The sequence below is a fragment of the Pteropus vampyrus genome, unplaced genomic scaffold (assembly GCF_000151845.1).
Source record: "Pteropus vampyrus isolate Shadow unplaced genomic scaffold, Pvam_2.0 Scaffold229, whole genome shotgun sequence".
Lineage (NCBI taxonomy): Eukaryota > Metazoa > Chordata > Mammalia > Chiroptera > Pteropodidae > Pteropus > Pteropus vampyrus.
In genome coordinates this window covers 1,612,456-1,638,011 of record NW_011889010.1, presented here as the reverse complement: position 1 = coordinate 1,638,011, position 25,556 = coordinate 1,612,456, and the positions used below count along the sequence as shown (strand labels likewise).

Sequence of the window (25,556 nt, the reverse complement as noted above, 5' to 3'; positions counted from 1 at the left end):
CATGAGGTTCATTTTCTTTGAAACAGTTCATTTCTTTAAAATTCTTTGTGCCATTATAGGTTTTCAAATATTGTTTTATAGTGTAGAAATATATACCTTTTTAATAAAGTTAAACACTATACAGCCACCAGAACCTGCCATCTGGACAGACATATACATGTGTGCACCATGATTTAATATTATATTTGTAGTTGTCATGGGGCTTCAACTCTAACATATTTCAGTGTAGACCGAGCACAGCAAAACTTCGAAGTAGTACAAAATCTGAAGAAAATACTCAACAACAAGATATGTGGCAACACTAAAATGAACCATAAAAATTTTATAGGTGGCAGTTTGGCACGACCTACATAACTTGTCTGCACTCAACCCAAGTTGAAGGACTGTGAAACTTGAAGCATTATCAATGCAGGTAAACACACAGACACACGCGCGCGCGCCCCTATGAATTTAGGATTTCTGAGCTGTTTTCAACATGCTATTCTCCCTTTACTACCATTATAATAACTCCATAATGTTATATACTAGTTGTCACTGTCCCCATCCTTTGAGATGTTAGATCAAAGAATTGGTCTGCCTTTCCATGCCAAATCTCCTATGTATCTTGACTGTGCAGTAATTCAGTAAACTTTACAAAAGCAAGGCGTTATACTGAGTACTTTAAAAAGAGAATCTTCCCTTGCCTTCCCAATACATAATTCTAGTATAATTCTCAAGTGGTTAACTATCAAGGCTGTCTCCAGAAAGCTCTACGGGAAATCTGCCTTTTACATTTTCAATCAGATCCTCTGCGTCTGCAACAAGAGCCATAGATTTTAAGCAAGTGAGGCCATAGCGGAAGTCATTAGTAGGCTGTTGCACTATCATAGGCCCAGGGATCGTGGCAGCTGGGATTAGAGAAGAAAACATGAAAACGTGAAACATAAATAAGTTTGAGAGAAAGTATGGAGTCGGGAGGGAGGTTGAGGGATGTCAAATACATTCTGGGATCTGAATAAGACTAGAGTTTAAAGAAGCCGAGAAAAGATCTTCAGAGTAAAGCTCTGTCCAGGCTGGAGATTCTGCCCAACCAAGAAATATGCTTTGAGTCCTTCTGCAGGACATGTCCTATTCTTACATTTTCAATGTATTATGTCATATCATGCTAATTTTATATTACAGTATAATTTATTTTTATATTATATTAGAAATATAATTTTTAAATTATTTTCTCAGTTGAATGGCATCTATCTTTAAGTAGATTTTTCAAGAAAGTTTTGCAGGTGACATATTCTGAGCTCCTGCATATTTAAGTATGTCATTTTCATTGCCTTCATTCTTAAAAAATTCATAACCTGATCCTATATTGTAAAGTGGGGTCATAGCCTTTTCCTTTCAAAAATCAGTAGACGTTCTTCCACAGGCTTTTGCAGGGAAGTGTAAGGTTAGCTTGGTTTTAACATGTAAAAGAAAAAAAAAAAACTGCATAAGTTTTCACTATTTCTTTTTCCCAAGCTTTGGTACTAATTGCTCTTCCTGGAGAACACAAAATCATTGGGTAGTTTCCAGCTTCATGCTCTGCACATCTAACATCTTATTTCTCACCATTTTAAACTTTTTTTTCACCTTTGTTCAGCATTTGAGAAGATAATCATGTTTGTTTTCCACACTAATATTATTTCTCAGTGTTAAATTTGTCCTTTTCTGCTTGCTCTGTGGATTTACTTAGGCTGTCCTTATTTACCATTTCATTATTCCCTTTCTTCTTGGCATTTTCCCTAAAGAAAGGCTGAGGTCCCTTCCTTGGCTTTCTGATTCTGTTTCAAAACAACCACACCCTCCTATACTCTAGTGAGACGGTGAGTCGATGTTCCTACAGTTTTTTTTTTTTCTATTTCCCTTTTAAGTCTTCAGTATGATTTTTTTCTCTTTTCCTTCACAAAATTTTAAAAGATTTATTGTTAAATTTTTTAAAACACATTTTAATGATGGAAGATTTACACAGAAAAGGAGCTGGAGAAACTCAAAGGTATTTGGAAGAGTGCCCCATGTTCAGAATCTATCGGGTTTTTACAGATTAGTTTTATAAGGCTGAAATGGGATTTTCTTCTCTGAACCATTCCCAAGTGTATAATGATGACAGTTCCTAGTTCGGTTCCTTGCAAGGGAACTTTATATTTGAAGGCACTGTTCCTTTGTCTCCATCAAAACCACCCCTTCAATGTGTTTGCATTTTTCCATTTTGCTGCGAACGCATATGAACATAGAGATACAGAGACAGGCAAGAGAACAGGATGGGTAGATGACACTTTTTTTTTGCATTAAAAATAATAAAACGGTCATAGAGGCGATGCCTATTAAAATTCAATGGTTTAATGGCCGCTTTCTCCTTATTTCCTACTGATTATCCCCCCTGGGATTTACTGTCTGTCAGTGAATGGATAGACAGAGAGATATGAACGGGAGTGGGAGTGGAGGTAGCCTAGGGGTGGGAGAGAGCACAAGGGAGCCCTCAAAGGTAGCAGACATGCAGGTCAGCTGCTCAGCCTTTATGGGACTTTTAAACGATGACAAAAGACTGACTGGGGTGGCAGTGGGGGGTCTTTCACTTCACTTTCTTTCTCACTAGCTTGCTATACTTTTAGATGAAATAAGATTAGCGGTCCATCAACTAAAATTTTCAATCCCAAAATAAGAGTCTGATGATTAGTCATTAAGTTACATACAGTACAGAGTATAATGTAGTATTATGTTAATAGCTAATGTTTTTTTTAAAAGGTCATCATTTTCCATTTTCTGTGTCTTTGTAGGTATTTTAGTGGGGAATTTAGGACTGTCTAAGTTAGATGCAGCTTTCAGGTGCCATTTTATAGGGTAAGGCTTAGCCCGAAGTTCTTAAATCTGCTTTATTTGACATCTCCCGTTCTGAGATTCTCAGCTGAAATAAAGGCACAAGGTTCTACCTGACACCTCCAACTTGTGCTTTACTGTGAGTTCGTCCTTATTCTATAACTGCTGTGAAGAACAATTATATTTTCCAACTCTTCCGTGTGAAACCTGACCTTTATATGACTCTAGTAGGGATGGTTCTTAGTGTCCAGCAGTCTAGAATACAACTATGTTGAGGATAATAATTCTTTTATGACTTAGGAGATCCAAACTCCATGCTCCTCTGCTCTAACACATAAGCTTGCTTATTCTTCCAGGGAATTTGTTTTGCCCATCAGCTACTCCTGGTACTGGCTCTACGTAGGGACAGCATCGAACAATGTGCTTACATTAATTCATTCTTGCAGCTGGCTCTTACAAGTAATCTGCTTAGGTTTCTGTACATCTTACGGCTTCTCTTGGGCAGTGTCAATACCTGTTGTCTGATTTCTATGGCCTGATTCTCATCATCTGCTATTCTCAAGTATCCACCTTCTTGTTCCTCTTTCAATCTTTATTTCCCTAGATGCAAGTCGTTTTCTTATAATCCAGTTTCCTGTCTGATTTTCCCTAAAATCCAAGTTCTATTTTCTTTTTCTTTTCTCCTCACTTGGGTATATACTATTTGTGCAGCCGTTCCTATCTTAACAAATACAGGCAGGCACCTCTGAACAACGGGGATACATCCTGAGCAATGTGTCACTGTGTGAACATCAGAGAGGCACTAGTACACACCTAGATGGTATAGCCTACTACACACCTAGGCTATATGGTCTACCCTATTGCCTCTAGGCTGCAAGCCTGCACAGCACGTATGAAACAACATGAGATTAAATCAAGCACTAGAGAAAATGATGCAATCAACAGATGCAATAAACACGAGAGGTATGAGGCTACCGCTGGCATAACACGGCGCCCGTTTTACAGCAAACATGTTTTTTCTAAGTAGAGTGCAGTCTAAAATAACAAAAAGTATAGTATAGTAAATACATAAACCAGTAACATAGTTGTTTATTACCATTACCACGTACTATGGACTGTACAGAATTGTATGCGCTATGCTTTTATACGACTGACAGCACAGAAGGTTTGTTTACATCGGCCTCTCCACAAACCTGTGAGTAATGCTTTGTATTGCCAGGATGTTCTGGCTGCTATGACATCACTGAGCGATAGGAATTTTTCAGCTCCATTATATCTTTATGGGACCACAGTTATATATGTGGTCCATCACTGACTGAAGTATCGTTGTTATGAAGCTTATGATTGTGTTGTCAATATGGCCAGGTTTGACCTGCCCACTCCATGGTGTGCTCACTGGCTTAGGTCAATATGACATCCCTAAGGCATTAGAGTTTACTAAAGGAGGACAATAATATTAAGTAGTTTGGTGTACTAATGTGAGCCCACGGCAGAAATCCAAACTTTGGACATTTCTCACTCTGTTGTATACTTTAGCAATTCCAAAATGTTAACTATTAAAAAGAGTTGCTAATTTTCTGAGACTTAGGGCCTTAACAGTGTCTAGTATAATGTAGTATTCAGCATTTTTAAAGTTACTGTAAAAAGTTACATTTTTAAAGTTACTGTAAAAAGTTACATTTTTAAAAGAGGTGTATAAGGCAGAGAAACAAATCATCTCATTAGTCGTGGCTCAAAGAAATTCTCATCCACTTCCAGCTCTCACGTCCTTCTGTTTTATTACAGCATTGGATTTAATTTTATTGTCTGACGATACTGTTCATTCACATAGCATACTTTATCAATCATTTCAGAGTTTTTAGACCAAGAAACGCCTGAAAGTTTTCTTTCAGACGAGTAATTGGAAGAGTGAAGCAGGAGTTTCTTACAAAAACAGTAACCAAAAACAGTAACCAAAAACAGACGAGGTAAAGACACAAGGATGGTTAGCAAGATCAAATCTCAGGTTATCAGCTAAATACAGAGCTTTTCAATAGAAATACAATGCAAGTCACAAAGAGGAGTCACATATGTAATTACATTTTTTCTAGTAATCTTTTAAAAAGAAAAAAGCAAGTGAAATTAATAATATTTTAAAATTTAATAACAACTATGAAATCAGTCTTTATGTTTGTGTGCTAAGAATTCAGATTCTGCTGTATAGTTTACACTCACAGAACATCTCAAATTGGATTAATTACATTTTAAGTGATTAACAGCCACTCAGGGCTAATGGCCACCGTAACAGACAGTGTGGGTCCAGAATTTGATGTTATCATTGTTCTTTAAGAAAAAATGGTTTATAGAAAAAAATAAGTAATGTGAGAAACAATCAGAAATTATTTTCTCTTACCTACACAAATCTTCTTTTATGTGAAGAGAGATCAATTCCTTAGGAATATGAAAAGAAAGTATGCTCTCTGACATCTGCTCCCGGATTCGCATCCATTTGTTGTCAGATGTGGGAAATCTATATAATTTACACACTGGGTTCTTTAACACTGAGGAGGAAGGAAAGAAACAAGCTTAATGGTTAAATTACAAAGATATGCACATTAGATGAAGACCAGTTAACAAAATCATTCATTGGGGTACCATGCTAATTATATGTTTAATCAAAAATTTGTTTTTTTATCATAAGCCGTTATTGTATTTGAATTTCTAAGAATTTGATTCTTACATCTTACTTTTTCAGTAGCTTTCAGGACATACACTTTATATTAAATTAAAAAATTAACACATCAAATTTTAATTCGTAAATGTGGCTACTGTGATTCTCTAATTTACCACCTATTAATTCCTTTCTCTTATAAAGATTTTCTTACAGCATGTGTATTTAGAATATAGATGAAAATATATGTATTTATACATAATACATACTTTGAAAAAATAAATTTCTGAATTTTTTCTGATCACTCTTAGTCAACTTTATCCACTTATATAGTAGATGACAAACGATGTTATTTCAGAGGTTTTTAAATGGTCCTCGTACTGAAAATTATTTATTTCTTAAATGTTAGAGAAGTTTATTCCTTGGCTTATGATCTATTATAATTCAAGGATCATACATACTTTAGTGCCAGTGACTCAATAACATACCTTCTTGAAAACGCATATTATTGGAAGCAAGACAGGGAGATAATGAACAAACTGTGCATTCAGTGTGGGTGGGCAGTGATTAGGGGAGAAGTAATAAGGCCATGCCAAAAAAAGGCTTTAAAGATTTAAAGAAAAAGTGTAGGACCAGATATTAAGATAAGACTTGATACTTTTGGGTATGTGCGAAGCCAACACTCCTATCACCTTCGCAAGCATATGTTCCAGAGCAGAATCTTATTTTCATTGCCATTGGACAATGAATGTCTTCGTTACACTCATGCATCAAAGCGTAATGGGCAATAAAATATCCGGTCACTCACCAGTCAAATATCCAAGATTATGTGGCTCCACTTTACCAATAAAGCTGAATTAAAACAGAATTTGCTACTGAAGCGGATGTAAGGCTTAAAATAATACAGAGCATGGTATGTGGGCCAAGTCCCCTCAATGTATAGGTAAAATGTCTTTCAATTTTTGGGGGTTCTATAAGACACTATCTCATTCACTACTTGGGTAAACATATAATATCTTTCTGAACATTAAAATGTGGATCTATTGACCTATTTGTCTGCAACCATTCATTCTCAAAGGTAGAGTTTGGAAATTATGATCAGAATTGATACTATATCATAAATCTTGATTTCAAGTATTCCATTCTTCAACCATATTAAAGCTTCCAGTACAATTACTTACCCTCTACTAAGAATTAGACAGAGTGTGCACTTTTCAAAAGTACTAATAGAAGCCAGAAAACAGTAATAAAATATCTCCAGTATATTAAGAGACAATATTTAATATCTAGAGTTCTATATCTAAATAAATTATATTAACTTAAATATGATCTTTAAGTTTTATCAATTAGATTATATCACAGATCCATATGTAACATTAGTTTCTTTTTTCTACCGATGTATAATTGATATATAACATCATATTAATTTCAGGAGTACAATACTTGTGTAAATTGCAAAATGATTACCACAGTAAATCTAGCTAACATTCACCACCATACTTAGTTACACATTTTTTTCCCCTGCAATGAGAACTTTTAAGATATACTCTCTTAGTAACTTTCAAATATGTAATACAGTATTATTTACAGTCATCATCCTTTACATTATATCCCCATGAGTTATTTATTTTATAATTGGATATTTGTATTTTTTGACCCCTCTTTACCCACTTTGGCCCCCTCTATTCCCCTGCCTCTCTGGCACCCGCCAATCTGCTGTCTGTATTTATGAGTTCGGGGTTTTGTTTGTTTATTTTGTTTCTGTTTTTGTTGTTGTTGTTGTTGGTTTAGATTCCATATATGAAATCACATGGTATCTGTTTTTCTCTGTCTGACTTATTTCACTTAGCATAATGCCCTCACAGTCCATCCACGTTATTACAAATGGCAAGATTTCATTCTTTTTAATGGCTGAATAATATTCCATTGCACATATATACCACATCTTCTTTATTCATTCATCCACTGATGGGCATTTAGGTTGTAATGCTGCAATGAACATGGGAGTGCATATATCTTTTTGAATTAGTGTTTTCATTTTCTTTGGATAAATATTCAGAAGTAGAATTGCTGAATCATATATTAGTCTTTTTTTTTTTTTTTTGAGAAGCTTCCATACTGTTTTTTATAGTGGCTGCACCAATTTACATTCTCACCAACAGTACACAAAGGTTCCTTTCTCCACATCCTGGCCAACACTTGTTATTTCTCGTCTTTTTGATAATCCCCATGCTAATAGGTGCGAGGTGATATCATTGTGGTTCTGATTTGCATTTCTCTGATGACCGGTAATGTTGAGATGTTTTCATGTATCTATTGGCCATCAGTATTTTTTCTTTGGAAAAATGTCTATTCATATCCTCTACCCATTTTTAATTGAATTGTTTGTTTCCTTTGCTATTGAGTTGTATGAGTTCTTTATATATTTTAGATATTAGGTCATATCATATATATTTTCTTTCATTTGAAATGTAAAAACTTACCGCCAATCAATGAAAGAAACTATGATGTTTCATTCATTTTTAAAGTGACAACATTTTAAAGATATAAGAATTTTACTATATCCTCTATTGTCATATCTCTAGAGTCAGAGAAAGAAAAAAAGTATGTATTAAATTCAATATAGTGTTAGGTTAAACCATTCATGAGATCTCATAAATTCAAACATAGTCAATGTGATCAGAAATATAAATGAATTTTTTTTACAATAAGACAAAAACTCCATCTCTGAAATGCCCAATTTGTTCTTAGTAACCTAAGTAAATATTCAATTATTTAGTTTACCTAAACTCAGTATTAAGTGCTGCTTTTTTAACTTCTGTTTAGTTTTTTTTAAGATTACACAGAACCTTTGTATCTCCCAAACTATGGTTAAAAATCCTTGGATTTTTCTTGCCTTTTATAGAAAAAAGAATTACTTTTTTAGAAAATTTGTACTATGAATTAAGTTACAAATTATAAAATTCTTTGTTTTCTTTTATCGTAAACTAGTCCTTCAACTTTGGATTTTATTGTTTTCATTTTAAAGTTCTTCAGTGTATTCTAAATATAAGTATTTGTTGAAATAGCCTGAGCAGGAATCAAGGGCAGTTTGATTAATGCGTCCTAGAGCTCTCCTCTGACCATCTCGTACACAACACCCGAGGATTCTGTGGAAATACTGCTGTTTTTAAGGAAAAACTTAGGGACAAATAATTTTTAAAATCAGACAACTTGCTTATCCAAAAAAACCCCAAAATTCTCAATAATGTCTCCTAATTTGTATGACAATTCTGATCTTTTGAAACTCACAGGTCTCCAAACATTAGTACTGAATCATGTATATGTATCAGCATCTCAATGCAGGTATAGTGAGATCCACTTTACAACCTAATTTGTTCCAGAAAGATTTCTACTCTGATCCTAAAATACCATATAATGAAGCATGGCTTAATAATGAAAAAATATGGCCTGACTTTTAACTACCATGCAAATTTGTTGTACTGCTTATTAAAATACCCAGATAAGATGTTCTCAACTCAAAATTCTTACTGGGTTGATAGTGAGGAGACTTTGTCATCCTCACATGAAAAATAAGGCATGGTATTCATGCATCAAATATTGAACCATGGGCCATAAATGATGAATATTTTTGTCAATTTTTTTAATGCTTCTCCTCTACAGTAGAGATAAAACTTCAACAGTTCTGCACATACACTCCAGCTCTGTAAATGAGTCTGTAACTTTCAGCTCTGGCTCACCATTGATGTCAAATTTTTCTTCATATAGGAAATATGTTTCTGACCATATGATACACTCAACTCAGCAACAATGACTAATATCTATTATGAATTCCTTTTGAGAGCCCTGTGTTTATTCTCTTAATTTTTGTCACCGTTTTTGCCAAAACGATTGCTAAAAATATATAACACATTCTACCAAGAGAAAAGTAGTGGAGACATTTCAAATGATATCATGGTCTTGTGATGACTTAAAACGGGTAAAGTTCTAAGCTGGTCCAGATATTGATACACTCCCTTAGGCCTACCTCATAATGTGAACATAGGGACAGAAAGGAAATAACAGACTGAACCCCTATGCTGCAGCGCAACTCGAATTTCTATACTGTTTCTCCCAGACACTGTAATAGGTTCTCTTTAACAAGATTACGTGCCGCCTGCTTTTTAATAAGATTCAGCAATTGTGAAAGCCAAGCTGCTCCCATTCTGAATGATTAAAGTAAAGATGCCAAGAAAATGCTCACCAAAGCTAACACATACACAATACACACCAAAAAAGATGACGCCCAAGGAACCTGAGGCAGAAAAGATAAACCAGAGAGAAATAACAAAGGAGATTTTCTCCTTTCTGTGTCTCTGTTAAGGATGCTGATGGAGTGCACAAAAGTTTTTGGAAATCTGGATACAGGGTCAAGGGGATCATCAAGAAGCCTCATTCTATCAGGTTGTTTTTGATATATTTCTCCAGAGGAAGCTCATTTGTGATTATCCTCATGGACTTTCTTGCTTTTGGGAAGTGATAGGAATCACATATTTAAATGGAATCTGACTTTATTGGCATAAAGCCTTACAAAATCATTATTTTAATGTACTACAGATTCTTGCAGAGAATCTATTCATTCTGTAGCTTTTAATTATGGAGTTGTTTAATAGTTTAATTATTCAGCTGAATGTGCATACATTGTCTATTCTCCAAATGTTACATTATACTTACTACAGATAAATCTGCAATCCCATTAGATAATGACACTCCCTTATTTGTACTTGAAAATAGCTGATATTTATATACATCTAAAATGTAGGTTGGCTCTTTTTAAGATTGGGTGAGAATTGAAAAGCATAATAGAAATCACTAAAACATTGTCCAAAGCATAGCTAATAGAAAAGAAAGGGTAAAAAAACATGAGAGGAACTCCGAATATATGGTAGAGATATCTCTTTAAAATAATAAAGATGAAATTAATTGTTAAAAAGGAAAAACTCCCAAGAAATTTTTAGTTACTATCCTCTGAGTTTGTTATAAAATCTAAATTATATTATTTGTATTGAGTTGCAAAAAAAAAAAAAAAAGAAATAGAATATAAGCTGAGTTGGACAAAGTTCCAGTCTAGCCAAACCCCGCAGACTCTTAATCCTTTTTCTTCAATTCAAAGTTAAGAATAAGAAAAACTGCAACAGATATCAGAATAAAATATAAAAATAATATTTGTGAGCCTTTAGTTTCCAGTGATGATAATTGGCGAGTTTAGTACATAAAATTTGGATTTCAGATTTTAGGTGGTCAAAAAAAAATGGTTTGCTTCACTCATTCTAGTTCGATTTGCTCTGTTCATTCAGTAACTAAAGTAAAGAAGAAAACTCTAAAAGGTAGAAGTTGGCTTATAATTCACGTTGAGCAACATGGAACGACCTGTAGTTTATCGAAATTGAGTTGCTTCTTGCCAATTTGCCTCTGTTCAAAGCATTCCCCACATCTCAGAGGAGCACCCCTCCTTCTTGGCTATAGGTAACCATCTTATAGACTTAGCTCAGCTATCACCTCTTCCAGGTAGCTTTCCTTGGTTTCCACCTCCTGCTTCCCCACAGGTGTCTCTCCTTTATACTTCTCATTCCCATCTCTATCATGGGTCTTACTACTGGTACTGCAATTGCCTGTTTTCTTTTTAGTGACCCCCATCAGAATGTGAACTTTGAGAAGGACAAGACTGTGCTACTTTCCTCATCCTCGTTTCATCTCCTGCACCTGCACCTAGTGCCCGGTAAATGCAAATGTTCCACAGAAATGAGCTTAAACCTTGCAACTCAGGTATTTACCATTGTTTTCCCCAAGAGGAAAAGAGAGCATCAAAATATGTGTACATCGAGAAGAGGAAATGTTAGAGGGAAGGACATAACTAAAAACCTCAGAGCACAGGCACCAGAATGAAGGAAAAACCATAAAGAGAAAGGCCTCTTCACACTTATCTACAAAACGTTACCTTTTTGACTATATCATCTTCTTGCCTATATTTTTCTTCTAGTTTATCTAAAGTGGGTGGTGGAGGAGGAAACGTACTTACAAGAGAAAGACAGTGGAAGCATTTAGAGGTATCTAAGAGATGTTTCCATTGATTATTAGATAGTGAATTCACTATTGAATTCTACTGAAGTGACTTAACATCCTAACTATATTAGCATTCAGAAATGAAAATATATGGAAAATATATGGAAATTCCAAAAGAGTAAGATTAATGGACTCCATTTCATTTGTTAAAATAGCAAAGGACAAAGAAATCTGGTGATAAGTATATGGAATCAAGGGCCAATGTAATGAACCAAAATGATTCCATATTTTATATATCAGAGAGCTATAAATACAAGGCCAAAATCTATTTTAACTAGTATGGAGAAAATACAACAGAGATATCTTTGTTAATATAAAAGGATATCATCTAAAATTTGATAAGGTAGTAGATTTAGTACCTTATGAATGAAAAGAAAAACTGAGGAAATCTGAGATATACTTTTTACCTGGAATTCATCAGGACTCAAATAAGTGTAGAGGGAAATATTTTTAACAAAATCTCTTAAAACATTCTGAGTCATGTATTGCTTTGGATGGCAGTAGTAGTGAGGAGCATGTCACCCTAATATTCGTTTCAGTTGTGTGGTATTGTGAAAGGCATTTAAAATCTATGGTACTGTATGAGGCAGAAAACATTTAAAAATAAGAATTTGGTAGTAATTTTTAAGAAAAGTAATAAATTATTTTATTTCAAACCTAAATAATTAAATTTGAACATTTTATTTTCTGGAGAGAATAACAATGCCGTTTTCTGTTACCTGAAGCATAAATTCAAATGATCAGATATACCGTGTTATCAGCCATTTGACAAGAATTTATTGAGTTCCTATTATAATCTGACCCTAGAGACACAGAAATAAAAAAGGACTGTTCCTTTTTCTTAAATGGCTTACAATCTAGCATCTTCTGCAAAGCAACAATAGTACAAGGCTATTTTGGAAAAAGAGGACAAAAAATATAGTGGTTGATTCCGAGAAAAGGTGTGATTCATCTGTGAAGCGAGACGTACAAACACCAATTCTCCAAATAGAGAAAACTGTATGAATTTAGGACTGATGGAAGGGCAATCCCAGTTCCGATTCCAGCTTACGCAGTCAGGGAAATCATCGCTGTCAGATACACCCTTTGTGAATATGAAGGACAGTATACAAGTCGATATACAGCGTGAAAGTGGTCTTTAAAGAATATAAAGGATAATTTCATGACTCAAGGTGTATGGAATTCAGTCAAGGAAGGTGCTGTATTAGATCTAATGTTTGCTGACAGGGAGGAACTCACTCAAAAAGTGAAGATAATAGAAAACGTTGTGACAGGGCCCATTAGCTCCACGGATTTGGCATAGCAATATAGGGGTCAACTGAAGTGCTATGTAGCATTATATTTTTACAAAGAAAATTGGGAGAGTTAAGAAATATAGAGCGAATTGTCTTCGTGACAAAATTTTAAAACGGTGTATCTATGGTCAGGCTTATTTAATATAAATAAGACAACTGTAAATGACAAGGGACATGCGACTACATGTGAAACTCTTTAAATGCATACTTTTATGAAATATTTCTAAAATGAAGAAAAAAATAGCAAAAGCTAAACTAAGCTATATCACCCGCAAACATTTGAGAGCAAAGAAATCAAAGACTGGCCAGGTTAATTTGGTCATTTTAAAAAAGCTGATGTCCAAGGAAGATGACCTGTCTGTCAGGGTCACGCTGCTAGTTGGCAATTCTAGGCTTTGACACCGGATCTGACCGCTTGTCACTGCTCTTATATTAATACCACGAGCACCCACTTGTTATTGCTCTGCTGCAGACAAGGCGCCTCAGATGATGTAATTTAGTGGGACATATGAGACCTCAACATCTGCTCTTGTCTATGTCCAAAATCAACTTCCCCAGCTCCCCCCACCACAACAGCAAAGAGATTTAAGTGTTCTTACCACCATTTTGCTTGAATCAATAAGCAAATAATTAGAGGTGAATCTGCTGTTTTAATGACTTTATTATACAAGTTATATAATTAGAAAGTCAAACTAAATGAGAGCTTTACATTTCTAACTTGCTGTGTCTTCTAGTGTGTCTTGTTTCAGAAAAAATAACATCCAGTAGCTAAAAGGAACTTGGTTTCCCATACACTTACGCTACTTTTTCCTGGAATTATAAATTCTCCTCTCCTCCTCCTCCTAATCCTTTCTCTCCTACCATTAATCCCCCCAGATTCCCAATGTACACATTCAACTTGCAAAACAGGGCATGGAAAAAGTGAGACCTCAGGGAGAAGAGCTTTTTCTTTTTAATATTACAATAGATAAGTGAATTTCCTGAATTGTAAATTAAATTTCTAGAGATATAAATAGAATAGGGAAGAGCTGCTATGAGATATGACATTCTTTTCCATTCACTCAGTAAGTCCTTCGTAACTCACTGAGGCTGGCGGCTTCCATATGATACATTAACACAAAGGCTTAAAGGCCTAAGAATGTCGATAACTCTCTCTGTCTACAGATTTTTTAAAAAAATGCCACGTGGGAATATAATAGATGCATTCTAAAGTTGCTGAGTTTAGATAGATAAATAAATAGAACAAAAGACAAAGCTACACACAGGCCAAAGTCATACATATTTTAAATCTATACAACATACTTTTATATTTTGAACAGAAACATTTCATACACAGTACTTAGTTCTATTTTTAATTTTTCTTAAATCTAGCTTTTAACATTTGCCTGTCATTCGGTTTATTTTTCCCTAATATAAAAAGGCTTAAATAAAATATTTGTGGCAAAGATTCTAGGTTGTGCGTCCTCCTCCTGGCTGCTTGAACTAAGGAGATTGAAAAATGTCTCTGGAACTAAGTGGAGCATCACCACCAAAACTGTCACCTCCATGAAAGGAGAAAAGCAGTAAGCAATCATCTCTCATTCCACTAAGTATATTTAAATTGCAGAATGCAGCTGCTTCCATAAATTCCATGGCAGTTGTCTTTGTGACATTACAATTTACACATGAGGAATAGCGCTCTAGTAATCTGGAAGAAGTGGTACACTTCCAAGACTCAAGTCTTACAGACTTTATGACTTTATGGCATAAGCATTAGGAGGTGCAGATTTATTTTTCACTATATTCCCTCTGTCTCTGCTTCTTTAGGTAATATATCCTCATACTTAGCCATTTGTCTTTCTCTTTGAAGTTTATATTAACCCAATTGGTATTTTAAAATGGCATTTCTTTTTGTGTGCATAAAAAATTATAAGGTTCACATGAATGAATCATTACAAAATTATCTTATAGTGTAGATGATTTTGGTGATAACCTCATTCATTCAAACTATACTTCAGATGAACTTAACATCTCCTACACTCAGTTTTATTTCTCAACACTGATGTTTAGTAAATTAAATAAACTATCTGGATATATTAAGATAAATGACTAAAGGTTTGGTCAGCTTACACGTGGAAAAATAAATGTGAGGGGAGCCTTTGAGGGTGCATAAGATATTTTCACAACACTAATAACTTATTTATAGATGGCCTAACTGGGTAGACCCTTCACTGTTTAATGCACATCCCTCCAATATTATATCCTTAATAAATTATTTTTAAAAAGTCTTTTTGTCATAAGTTGAGAAGCTGCTGCTATCTTTGGTATAATCCCTCATTCTACATAAGTATAGCTAATGTTTTGTTGTTAAATTTCATTTTCGGTTCTCTGTGTGTATAAAACAAAATAAAGACAGTCGAAAGCTTGCCTCCCCTTTTTCCATTCTTTTTCTCTATTATTAGTGGCTTCCTTCAGGGAAGAACTGCTAATAGTTTAGGGGCTATGGATTAGTAAGCCTTTGAAGTTTGGTATCATTCATTGAGCTGATTATTATGCTATTTATGTCTTTGTTTAAACGTATAACATGGTAGGACTAGAAAAATATTAAAGCTTATTACATTGCTACACCAATTTATTAATTAATGGCTTTTTAGTAATAGCACAGCCTACCAATAAAAAGAAAGGCCTGGATCAAAACTAGATTTAAATTCTGAATGTGCTATTTGCTAGGTACATGACCTTGACCAGTTGCCTCATCTGTCAAATGATAGTGCCTTCTTCATAGCACACATCAGACATCAGAAAGCAAGGTAAGACAAGGCATATAAGGCATTACGCATATTGCCTGTCATTGTAATAGTCATTATGTAGTAACATTATTATTGGTACCATAATTTACATTATTATTCAAATATTAATTCCATACCTTGCATATATATATTATCATACATTTTTAACTGTACCATATGTCTCAATTTTATTCACAAGGTCATCATTTACCACAGTTTAGTGCTTTGTTGAAATTCAAATATATTACTATAAGTAACACATTATATACATACATATCCAGGAAGGTACAGAAGTGTGTATGAATTTTTCCTACCAGACCCATATATCTACTGTCTTAACAACTTTATTTTGAGTTCTATAATTAGAAAGTCAAATTAAATAAGAGCTTTGCATTTCTAATACTTACTCTGTCTTCCCATGTGTCTCGTTTCAGAGAATATAAAATCCAACAGCTAACGGGCATTTGTTTTGCCACATAGGCAAGTTTCGTTTTGTTTTGTTTTGTTTTTTAGAAGATAACATTTTTGTTCTAATTAGTTTCAAGTATACAGTACATTAGTTAGACATTTATATAGTTTATAAAATGATCGCCCTAATTGCCCTTTCTCTCCTCTGGCCTTCCACCTAGCCAATATATTAATGCTAACTTCATTCCCTATGCCGTGTTCCCCATCCCTGTGACCATCTATCGACTACCAATTTGTACTTCTTTAACCCTTCACCCCATTTTCCCAGCCCCCCAAACCCCCTCCCCTCTGTCCGTCACCAAATTGTGCACTATAATTGTGAGTCCGTTTTTGATTAGTTTGTTCTTTTTGTTCTTTAGATTCTGCATATAAGTGAAATCATATGATATTTATCTTTCTGTCTGACTTTTTTCACTCAGCATAATAACCTCTAGGTCCATCCATGTCATTGCAAATGGTAGGATTTCATTTTTTAAATGGCTGAGTAATATTCCATTGTATATATGAACCATAATTTCTTTATCCAATCGTCTGTTGATGGGCATTTAGGTAAGGTTTCTATATATCTTTCTTATGGCACTGTCAAGTCGACCCCGACTCTGATGGCTCCTGTGACTACCAAGTCAATTACTAAGTGTTCACAAATGATTCTGTGAGAATGCTGCCCAAGTTCAGTACTGAGTTCATAGGAAATTAAAACCTATGTTGATATGAAACTAATAGAAGTTTCTAGAACTGAGGTACATACCTGCATTCAAAAAAGGTAAGTTGTCTTTTCTGCTCACACTTTCTGGGGCTGCACATTCACATACCAGCGCACACTAGGAAAGAATAAAAGCAAAAGAAACACATATTTGAAAGTACTCAAAATAAGAAAATTCTTTTATTTCGTTTGCAAAACATGAGGGAATGCACATAGTTTAAAAAAAAAAATTGAGCAAAACATTTTTGTAAAACTTTTCAGCATTATCTTTACCAGGAAGCTTATGATTATTTACTTTTATTTATATATAATATGATTGTATTATAAACTACATTTCAGTCTAGTTAAAGACTACTTAGGAAAGAAAGTAAAAAGAGAGAAAGGACTGTCCACGACAGGCTACAGTACATTCCGAGGATGGCAATTCACATTTTACAAGCTGAAGGGTTTTGTATGTCTGACAGCTGGGATGATTCTGCATCAATAAAAAGCCGATTATTTTCTAGATTTTAAGTAAAGGCAACTTTAAGTAAAAACATAAGCATCTACTTACGTAAGGAAAAATGAGTTTTGTTTTCAACAAAACAATGCAAATACTTGCTCATACGGTATGACAATTTATAAATAAGCTGCTCTCTGATTTATAAAATAAGCGATTTATAAATTAGAAGTTTATAAATTAGCAGTTTATATATAAGCTGATCCAGAGATCACAAACTCAGAAGCCTTTACAGAACCGACACTTCTCTAGACAGAAAGAGATAAGAGACCCAGAAAAGCACATTGCCATGTTCCTAGTGGATAAATCATGAGTAGGAGACACTATCCCAGACAGTCTACCATTAAGCTGGGACTCTCTTTCAGCTTCTCATAAAACTGTAACTAACAGAGGAAGCAACACGCTTCTGGCCCCAGGAAGTTGATGAGAGACCTATTTTCACATAGACAGAGGACACCGGCATTTGTTTCTTCAAATGAGTTTCCCTTTATCTCTAGCCAAGAGACAGAGAGAGAGAGACAGAGAGAGAGACAGAGAGAAGGAAAGTGGGGGAAGGAGGAGAGTGAATTTTTCAGACATAAACAAATCAATGCAAATAAAAACAAAACAAAACACAGGAAGTTCTTTTGATGATGAGTTCTAAGGAGAATAGCCATCCTCTGGGGCACGCATGGCTTTCCTCAGGAGGCTCCACAGACCAGGATCGGCGTCCCCAGGAGAGAGCATCAGAATTGCTTGGGCTATTTCCTGACCGTCCTATCTGTCTCCCTCCTTCCTTTCTCCGCTAGGCACTGGGCCTCCCTGAGAGTCATGGCCACTGGGGTCACTGTTAATGATGAAATATATATGTCCCTCAAGCACTTCGAAAAGGAAGACTTTAATTTAAAACATTGATTTAAATGTTAGTTTCTGTATTCTTACAGTCCACTACTTATTGATCTATCATGACATTCATCACATTACTCAGGAAATTTCTTGATGGGGAAAAAACGTACTTTCGTGATTTCTTTAGCATTTACATTGAGGTCCTAAGTTTCCTGAAAGAATGGATAACTGCAAACGGCTCTTAAAATTTGTTGTTCTCTAAATCTTTTTCCAGACCAACCAGGAGTCAGAGGGGATCTCTTCTCTTTTTAATCCACAGCTATTTTGGAAATGAACTTCCTAAATCACTAGAGCAACGTGTGATGGCATTGCTTAAAATTCTTTTTTTCTCCTATTTCTAGCACTTCCTCTACTCCTTGCAGCCTATATAGAGCTGCTAAAATAATCTTTTGTAAACATTATTTTCATCATATCCATGTTCCGTTCTAGACTGTCTAATGGTTATTTACTGACCAATCAACTCCTGTATTCTCAGACTGGTCTTCAAACCTTTTCCTGATTTGTCCCTGATACAGTTCCACATATTAACTAGGTATATAGCTATGAGCCGTCCTCCTTTCCAAAAGAAGACCATCACCTACAACATAACATATAGGAATGGTTTAGATTAAACCCCCTTTTAGTGAAGAAGTCCATTATTTATAGGCATCAGGCTATTATCCTAAGAAACTGCTTCCTGACATGGGAGCAATCCTGCCTCAACATCATCAAAGACAACTTTCTGTATCTATGCAGAAAGGAAACTTTCTGCATAGATACAGAAATATGATATGCATAGTTTCCTTTCTGCATAGATACAGAAATATGATATGCATACATTCATAAACCCCATCTATACTGGAAGGCAGATACTTAGGACAATCTTAACCTAATAACATTCTTATTTTGTAATTTTTGTATTGTATTGTACTTAAAGGTTTACTATTCAACATGCTCTAAAGGTTTAAATTCATGAAACATAAACAGAAAATATCCAATAAATATTTACCAAATTAACATTTTCATATTTGGACTTGATAATTATTTTCTTCAATAGTTTCCTGAGTGTACCTTCTGTTTCTATTGAGGTTGAAAGTTTTTCGAAGAACCATATTTCTTGTTTTCTTAGCCTATTTTATTTATTTATTTATTCTTTACAGTTGACCCTAAAATCATTTTACACTGTGTCAGATGTTATAGAAAATGCAGATTCAAAAAATGCGGAATTGTGTTTAAGGAAGCTTACAACATATATACTGTCCATTGCTCTCACTGTGATGGATATCTGCAGCATTACGCACTTCCATGGTGCACGCGCTCAGTGCACTGACTTCACATTTGTGATTCCGAGATGCAATAACAAGCATCACGTGCTTTTTGTACCACACGTAGCACCATACGCCTATTGATTTTGATGAGTACTTTAAAAAGTGTCATTTAATGGTAACTATGGCCAATTCTTAGAGGAGCTTAATGATTTTGCATATCAACTAACATATCAATTTACCATGCACTGGGCTTCAAAACTAGCCAAACTGTAAGAACAATGATCATTAAGCTCTGTATGAACCCATCCAAGACCAATACTTCTTGGCAAAGCACTTTCACATCTATTAGTTTATTCCTTAAATCATGTTTCTCTAAGTTTGGTCTGGAGTCTCCTGGAAGTCCCTGATAACTTTTGTCTTTGTAGCCTCTGTAGCATCTAGCACAGAGTGAAGACAAAATTATTTTCATAATAATACTAAAACATTATTTGTATGTTTTCTTCTCTTTCTCTTATAAGCATATAGTGAAATTTTCTAAAGGCTATAGGACATAATCATTTGATAGCTAATGGCATGTGTACTTGTGTACTCATCTGTTTTAAATATTTCTTGCTTGAATCTAACATGATAAATGTCTATAGATATAACCCCAATAAGGAAAGTCTCTAATATAGTAAATACCAATGGATGAAATCCACATAAATAGAAATTCTAAGAGTGCATAATATGGGAATTGCTATGCTTTCGTTATCTCATTCAGTCTCATGGTTTAAATACCATTCAAATACCATGTGATGATTCACACATATATAATTCTAGCTTAGACATCTCAGCAGAATTCCAGACTTAAACCTCCAACTTCTCACATGCATCTATACTTTGAACTCTAAGAGGAATTTCAAACGTAACATCTTAAAATCTCCTGTTCTCCCCGCAACTGCTTCTCTCAGTTTTCCTAATCACAACAAATAATAATTTTATTCCTTGGCTATCCTTTGCACCTGGAGTCTGGTCATGTTCTACTTTCTCCATTAATATGGCCCTGATCCAACTCATCCTCACTTTCTCAGTCACCAAGCTATTCTGCTGCTTTTGCCTCCTTTCAAGCCATACTCAATGCAGCAGCCAGAATGGTCCTCTTAAAACACGAATCAGATCATTTCATACCTATATTCAAAAATCCTCAATTCTTTACATCTAGCTCAGAGCTAATGACCAACAAGGGACTGTGTGAGCTGTCTTCCCTGCCCCATGCACCTCTGCCCTCCATGCCGCCCACTGTCCTCCTCGACCCTCGGTTCCAGTCACACTGGCCTCTTTGCTGCTTCTTCAACACAACAAGTATGTCGCAACCCCAGGAACTTTGTTCCTGCTGTTTCCACTACCTACAATTCTTGTTTCTCTCAGATATCCATGTCTTGCTTCCTTATTTTATGCACATTTCAGCTCAAACATTGCATGATCAGTCAATCTAACCTTGACTATCCATTATAAAATAGCCATGGCCCAGCACCCCCTAATCCTTGCTCCTGTCATATTTTTTTTTTCTATAGCATATAGCACCATCTAATCAACAAGACATTTTAAAAAAATTATTTACTTCCCTGGAAGGTAGCATCTGTATATATTTGGTTCATTGCTAAATACCCAGAACCTACTAGAATGCCTAGAACATAGAAGGCAGCATTGTTTGATGAATGAATAATGAATATTATGTGCCAGAAAATATCCCATAATATAAATGAGGCCAATTATATTATTCTCAATTTTATATTTGGGGAAAATAAAGAGATGAAACCGTTCGCGACTGGTCCTTAGCTACCCAAGGACTCCACATTTTCCCTGACCACAGTTGATGAAAGTCCACTTAAAACACCACTTCAAAGTATGGGAACAAAATAAGCTGAGAAGGGCGGTTGGTCATCAAAATACCAGTTAGGTAGGTTCATAGTCAAAGGAGATGTATTATTACTCCACTTATACCATCTGCGCCTCTGCCATAAATAGGCATTTTACTTCCTTTTAGAAATCACCACCACTTTGATCTGTGCCACATTCAAATATAATGTAGATATTAAACAGCAGAGAGAGACAGGCAGGAAATGAGCTGAACTTCGCCCCTGCGAAGCCTCACCAGAAAATGCTGCCCTGACAAGAAGCCGAGGCATCTCTGAGGCAGGGCAAAGGGGAGGACTGTGGCTGTCTATTGATCATATTGGCTGTTATTTACAGGGGTTTTCTTATCTGTCACCTGATTTGATGATTTTATTTCCTAGTTCTCCTTTCCCTAATTGCATTTTCTTGACTATTTACCTCAAAGATTGTTTTAAAATTTTTTCTTCCTCTTTTCTTCATAATCCTACATTATTCACTACATTCTCACTCCAGTCATTGTTTATTGACCAGTTTATATAACATTATATGCAAACAAATATTTTCCCTTCTAAGAGACAGTTTTGAATTTTACTGCTTCAAAGTAAAATTGACTTCACTTATTCATTCATTCATTCATTCATTCACTCATTCATTTTTTCCTGTGTCAGGCTCTGTTCTAGGCAATAGGGATAAAGGAGAGAACAAAATAGACAAATGTCTTTCTCTAAGGAAGCTTAATTCTAATGAGGAAAATGGATAATAAATGTGATAAATAAGTCAAATATATGATGGTGGACAATGATAGGTGCTAAGGACAAAAATATAGAGAAGGGAGATACAAAATTTGGGGGTAGGCATTGCAGTTTTGTTACTGTGGCAGAGAAAGCTTCAGTGAGAAGGTGACATTTTGCATAAATACTGAAAGGAAGTGAGGGAGTGAAACACACAGTTTTTTTTTTTTTTTTTTTTTGAGGAAAAAGCTTTAAAGGTAAATTGAAGAACTAAGTGCAAGGACCTGAGCTGAAAATGTATTTGGAATGTTCAACAAACAGCAAATAAGATAATGTGGCTGAATCCAAGTGAGCAAAAGAGAGGAGTGGGGGATGAGGTGAATGAAGTAAAGGAGGACTATCACTTATAGGACTTTGTCAAGTCGCTGGAAGGATTTGGGGTTATACTTTCAGGGAGTTAGGAAGCCAGTGGGGAGATGATGTGTTCTGTGTTATACTTCAGTAAGTGCCCATGGAGGTTGGTTTGGTGTCTGGAGGAGGAAGGAGGGAATCAGGGAGACAGTTAAGAGACTACTGTGAAAATGGAGGTGACAGACAATGCTGGTCACAGTGACAGGGTCATGAGTCCTTGGATTCTGGATTTACTTAGAAGTCAGAACCAACAGGATTTGCTGACATATTGCCTGTGAGTATGAGAGAAAAGAGTCAAAAATGACTCTAAAATTAGAAAAAACAGTTATGACACTTAATGCAATATTTCATCTAATATATTGCCTTTGTAAAAGGACATTGTTAATATTTTTTTGTAAACTTTGCTTTCTATTTTATGTGATTTTAACACTTTGTATTCCATTTCTATGTATGTGTATATCAAATTAGAGTTTGAACCGGTAAAATATGATGAATGACCCTCTGCTCAACCTTCCCTTGATGAGAAATATATAATAATGACCTAATTTGAGAAAACAGGTAAGTGAATGTATGTGAGAGGAGAGAGGTTGGATTTTAACTACATTTTATTTCATGCTCCGAAGGTTATGTAAAATTCAAGATTAAAATGCAGTATTTTGTATCAGAAGTATTATTATGAGCTGAATTGTGTTCCTCATACATTGAAGCCCAAACACCTGCTGTGACTGGTTTTTGGAGCTGGGGCCTGTAAGGAGATAATTAAGGTTAAATGCGGTCATAAGGGTGGGGTCCTGATCCAATAGGGCCGGTGTCCTTACAAGAAGAGGAAGAGACACCAGAGCTCATTCACTCTCTGTTTGCACGTACACCAAGGGAAGGACACAGCAAGACGTCTACAAGCCAGGAGGAGAGCTGTTGCCAGGAACTAAATCATCTGGCACCTTGATCTAGGACTATCTAGTTTTCCAGAACTGTGAGAAAATAAAATTCCATTGTGCAAGGCACTCAGTCTATGGCATTATTTTATGGCAGCCTGAGACGATTAATACGGGCATTACTATTTTATCTGCTTCATTATCCATGAGAGAGCACACGTGTCATTCACCTACATGACTACGGCGCTAAGAGTAGTTCCATGTTATTCTCCCCCATTCATGCAAACCAGTGAGAAGGATGTTATTTTAAGGATCCTCTATTCGGTGACTTCGTTTTTTCGTATGTTTCAGTCATTCACTAACTTCAGGACTTAAATCTCCATCAGTAACAAATTGTGTTAATACACTTCAGGGTGATCTTGGTTTAGGGGATCTGCAAAAGGGTCCTTGCATCTGTATTTCTAACAGATACCCCAGATGATTCTGACCACACTTTGAAAAACACTGAGTTAAAGTTATTTCCATATAACTCTTCTAATGCCATGTACAGTTGACCTACTACTTATTCTTCACTCAGCCACACATATTCCTAGGGATTGCCAACAGAGTTTATAGTAACTCTATAAAAAAAAATTTGCAAAAGGTCAAGGTTTACTAAGAATCCAAATAGGACAACAGTAATGCCGACAGAGCTTGGCATGTTTACCATTTCAGTCAAGTTGGGACTCGTACACAATCTGTGCTGACACTGCCATCCCCTATTTCTAGAGCAGCTCGGTTATGCCTTTTTTAAGTTCAATGTCATAAACATAAGGTAGAACTTGGGTGGGGCACGTTCCTACGTATCAAATTCTCCATTTATGAAAAGAGCATGATTCAATTTGACCGACCTCATGACAGCAACACAGTAAAAGAGCCGACGAGCGGGCGAGCTTTGAGAATAGGAAGGCGGCTAGTAATAGATTCAGAGAGCAGGAAAGTAGCCCGACTTTGAAATAGGAAGCGTTTCAGCTCCTGATCTCCTGGCACACTACCACACATCCAGGCACCCGATTATCTGCCTATTTGTTCTCTCAGTCTCCGTTAGCCTTGAAATCCTCCCTCCTTCATTTTGATCCAAGCATCCACGTCGTGGGGTTTAAGATGGGTCTTATATAGAACTCCAGAGGAAACAAGGATCGAAAGAAGAGACCTAATCCCAAGACAGGGGTCTTGAAAATACAGATCTTAAGAGGATCTGCTGCAAAATTTCATCATGACCCTGATATTTGCAATCAATCTGGTTTAAACTTCAGGCCTCTTTGGAATATTTTCATGATCTGGGATATGTTCTGAGGGACAGTAGGGGAACAGAAAGGAATAAGGCTTGAGGCAGCAGATAAGATCTTAGCCTATTCTGGGGCAAGAAAAATATATTTTTGAAAAGCAGTCTTAGCTATATTTTGTAAAGTTAATGATATGTTAAGTGTTACATAAACATCATCTTCCATGTAGATGTTTCCTAACCACCAAAATTCAAAGAGACACTAAGCCAGGAAAGAGGTCACAATAGCCTTTATCATTGAAAAAGGTTCATTCAGGAAAAGATAGAACTGTAATGTATATACACACTCATTTTCCTGAAAAAAAAAAAAAAACTATTAGCAGTTTTTTTAAGTTTATCCCCCGTGCCTCAATAAACTAGGCAATTGAATTCCTGCGGCAAGAATTTAGGCTAATACTTATATTAAGTTTCTCTTTTTTTGGAGAAAAGAAATTAGAAAGAAAATAAAAATCTTGGACACATGTCGATATGCACTGGGGCCTTTATTTTGCAGCTAGCATTGCCCTTCCTCTACGGTTGTCCCTCTGCTGTGGACTACGTTCTGCTTCTCTCTCTGCAGTTTCATGAAGCACAACGTTATTAAATCTGCCCTTTTTCATGTAAAAATGAAATCTAAATTCAAACTGCATCTTTTTCCAAAGAGGATTTGAGAGGAAGGGAACAGTTATGTTTGGCAAATAGCCCTCCGGAAATCTTCTGTGCATCGCAAGGAGGGTTAATTAGAATGCAATAGTGAGCAACACTTCAGTTCCAATTGAGAAGAGGCAGAGTCAACACCTGAGCCAGTGGTGAAGAGGAAGGTGCTTCTGAACGGCACATGGCTTTTCATAGTTCCATGCAAATAGGACCTCTGGTTCAGAGGATGAAACACACTTGTGGTACTCCAATTCCAGA

At 35.6% G+C, this 25,556-nt stretch overlaps 1 protein-coding gene across 5 annotated transcripts in view; it reads right to left on the bottom strand.

Annotated features, from left to right (window-relative positions):
• Nucleotides 1–25,556, bottom strand: part of INPP4B (inositol polyphosphate-4-phosphatase type II B) — a 610,870-nt gene that overhangs the window by 152,903 nt on the left and 432,411 nt on the right. For all 5 annotated transcript variants that reach the window (XM_023519662.1, XM_011373754.2, XM_023519664.1 and 2 more), the window contains 2 exons: nt 16,861–16,933; nt 5,222–5,369 (listed from right to left, as the gene is read on the bottom strand). In XM_023519662.1, coding sequence (XP_023375430.1) covers nt 5,222–5,369; nt 16,861–16,933 — 221 coding nt within the window. The remainder of the gene's footprint in view (nt 1–5,221; nt 5,370–16,860; nt 16,934–25,556) is intronic.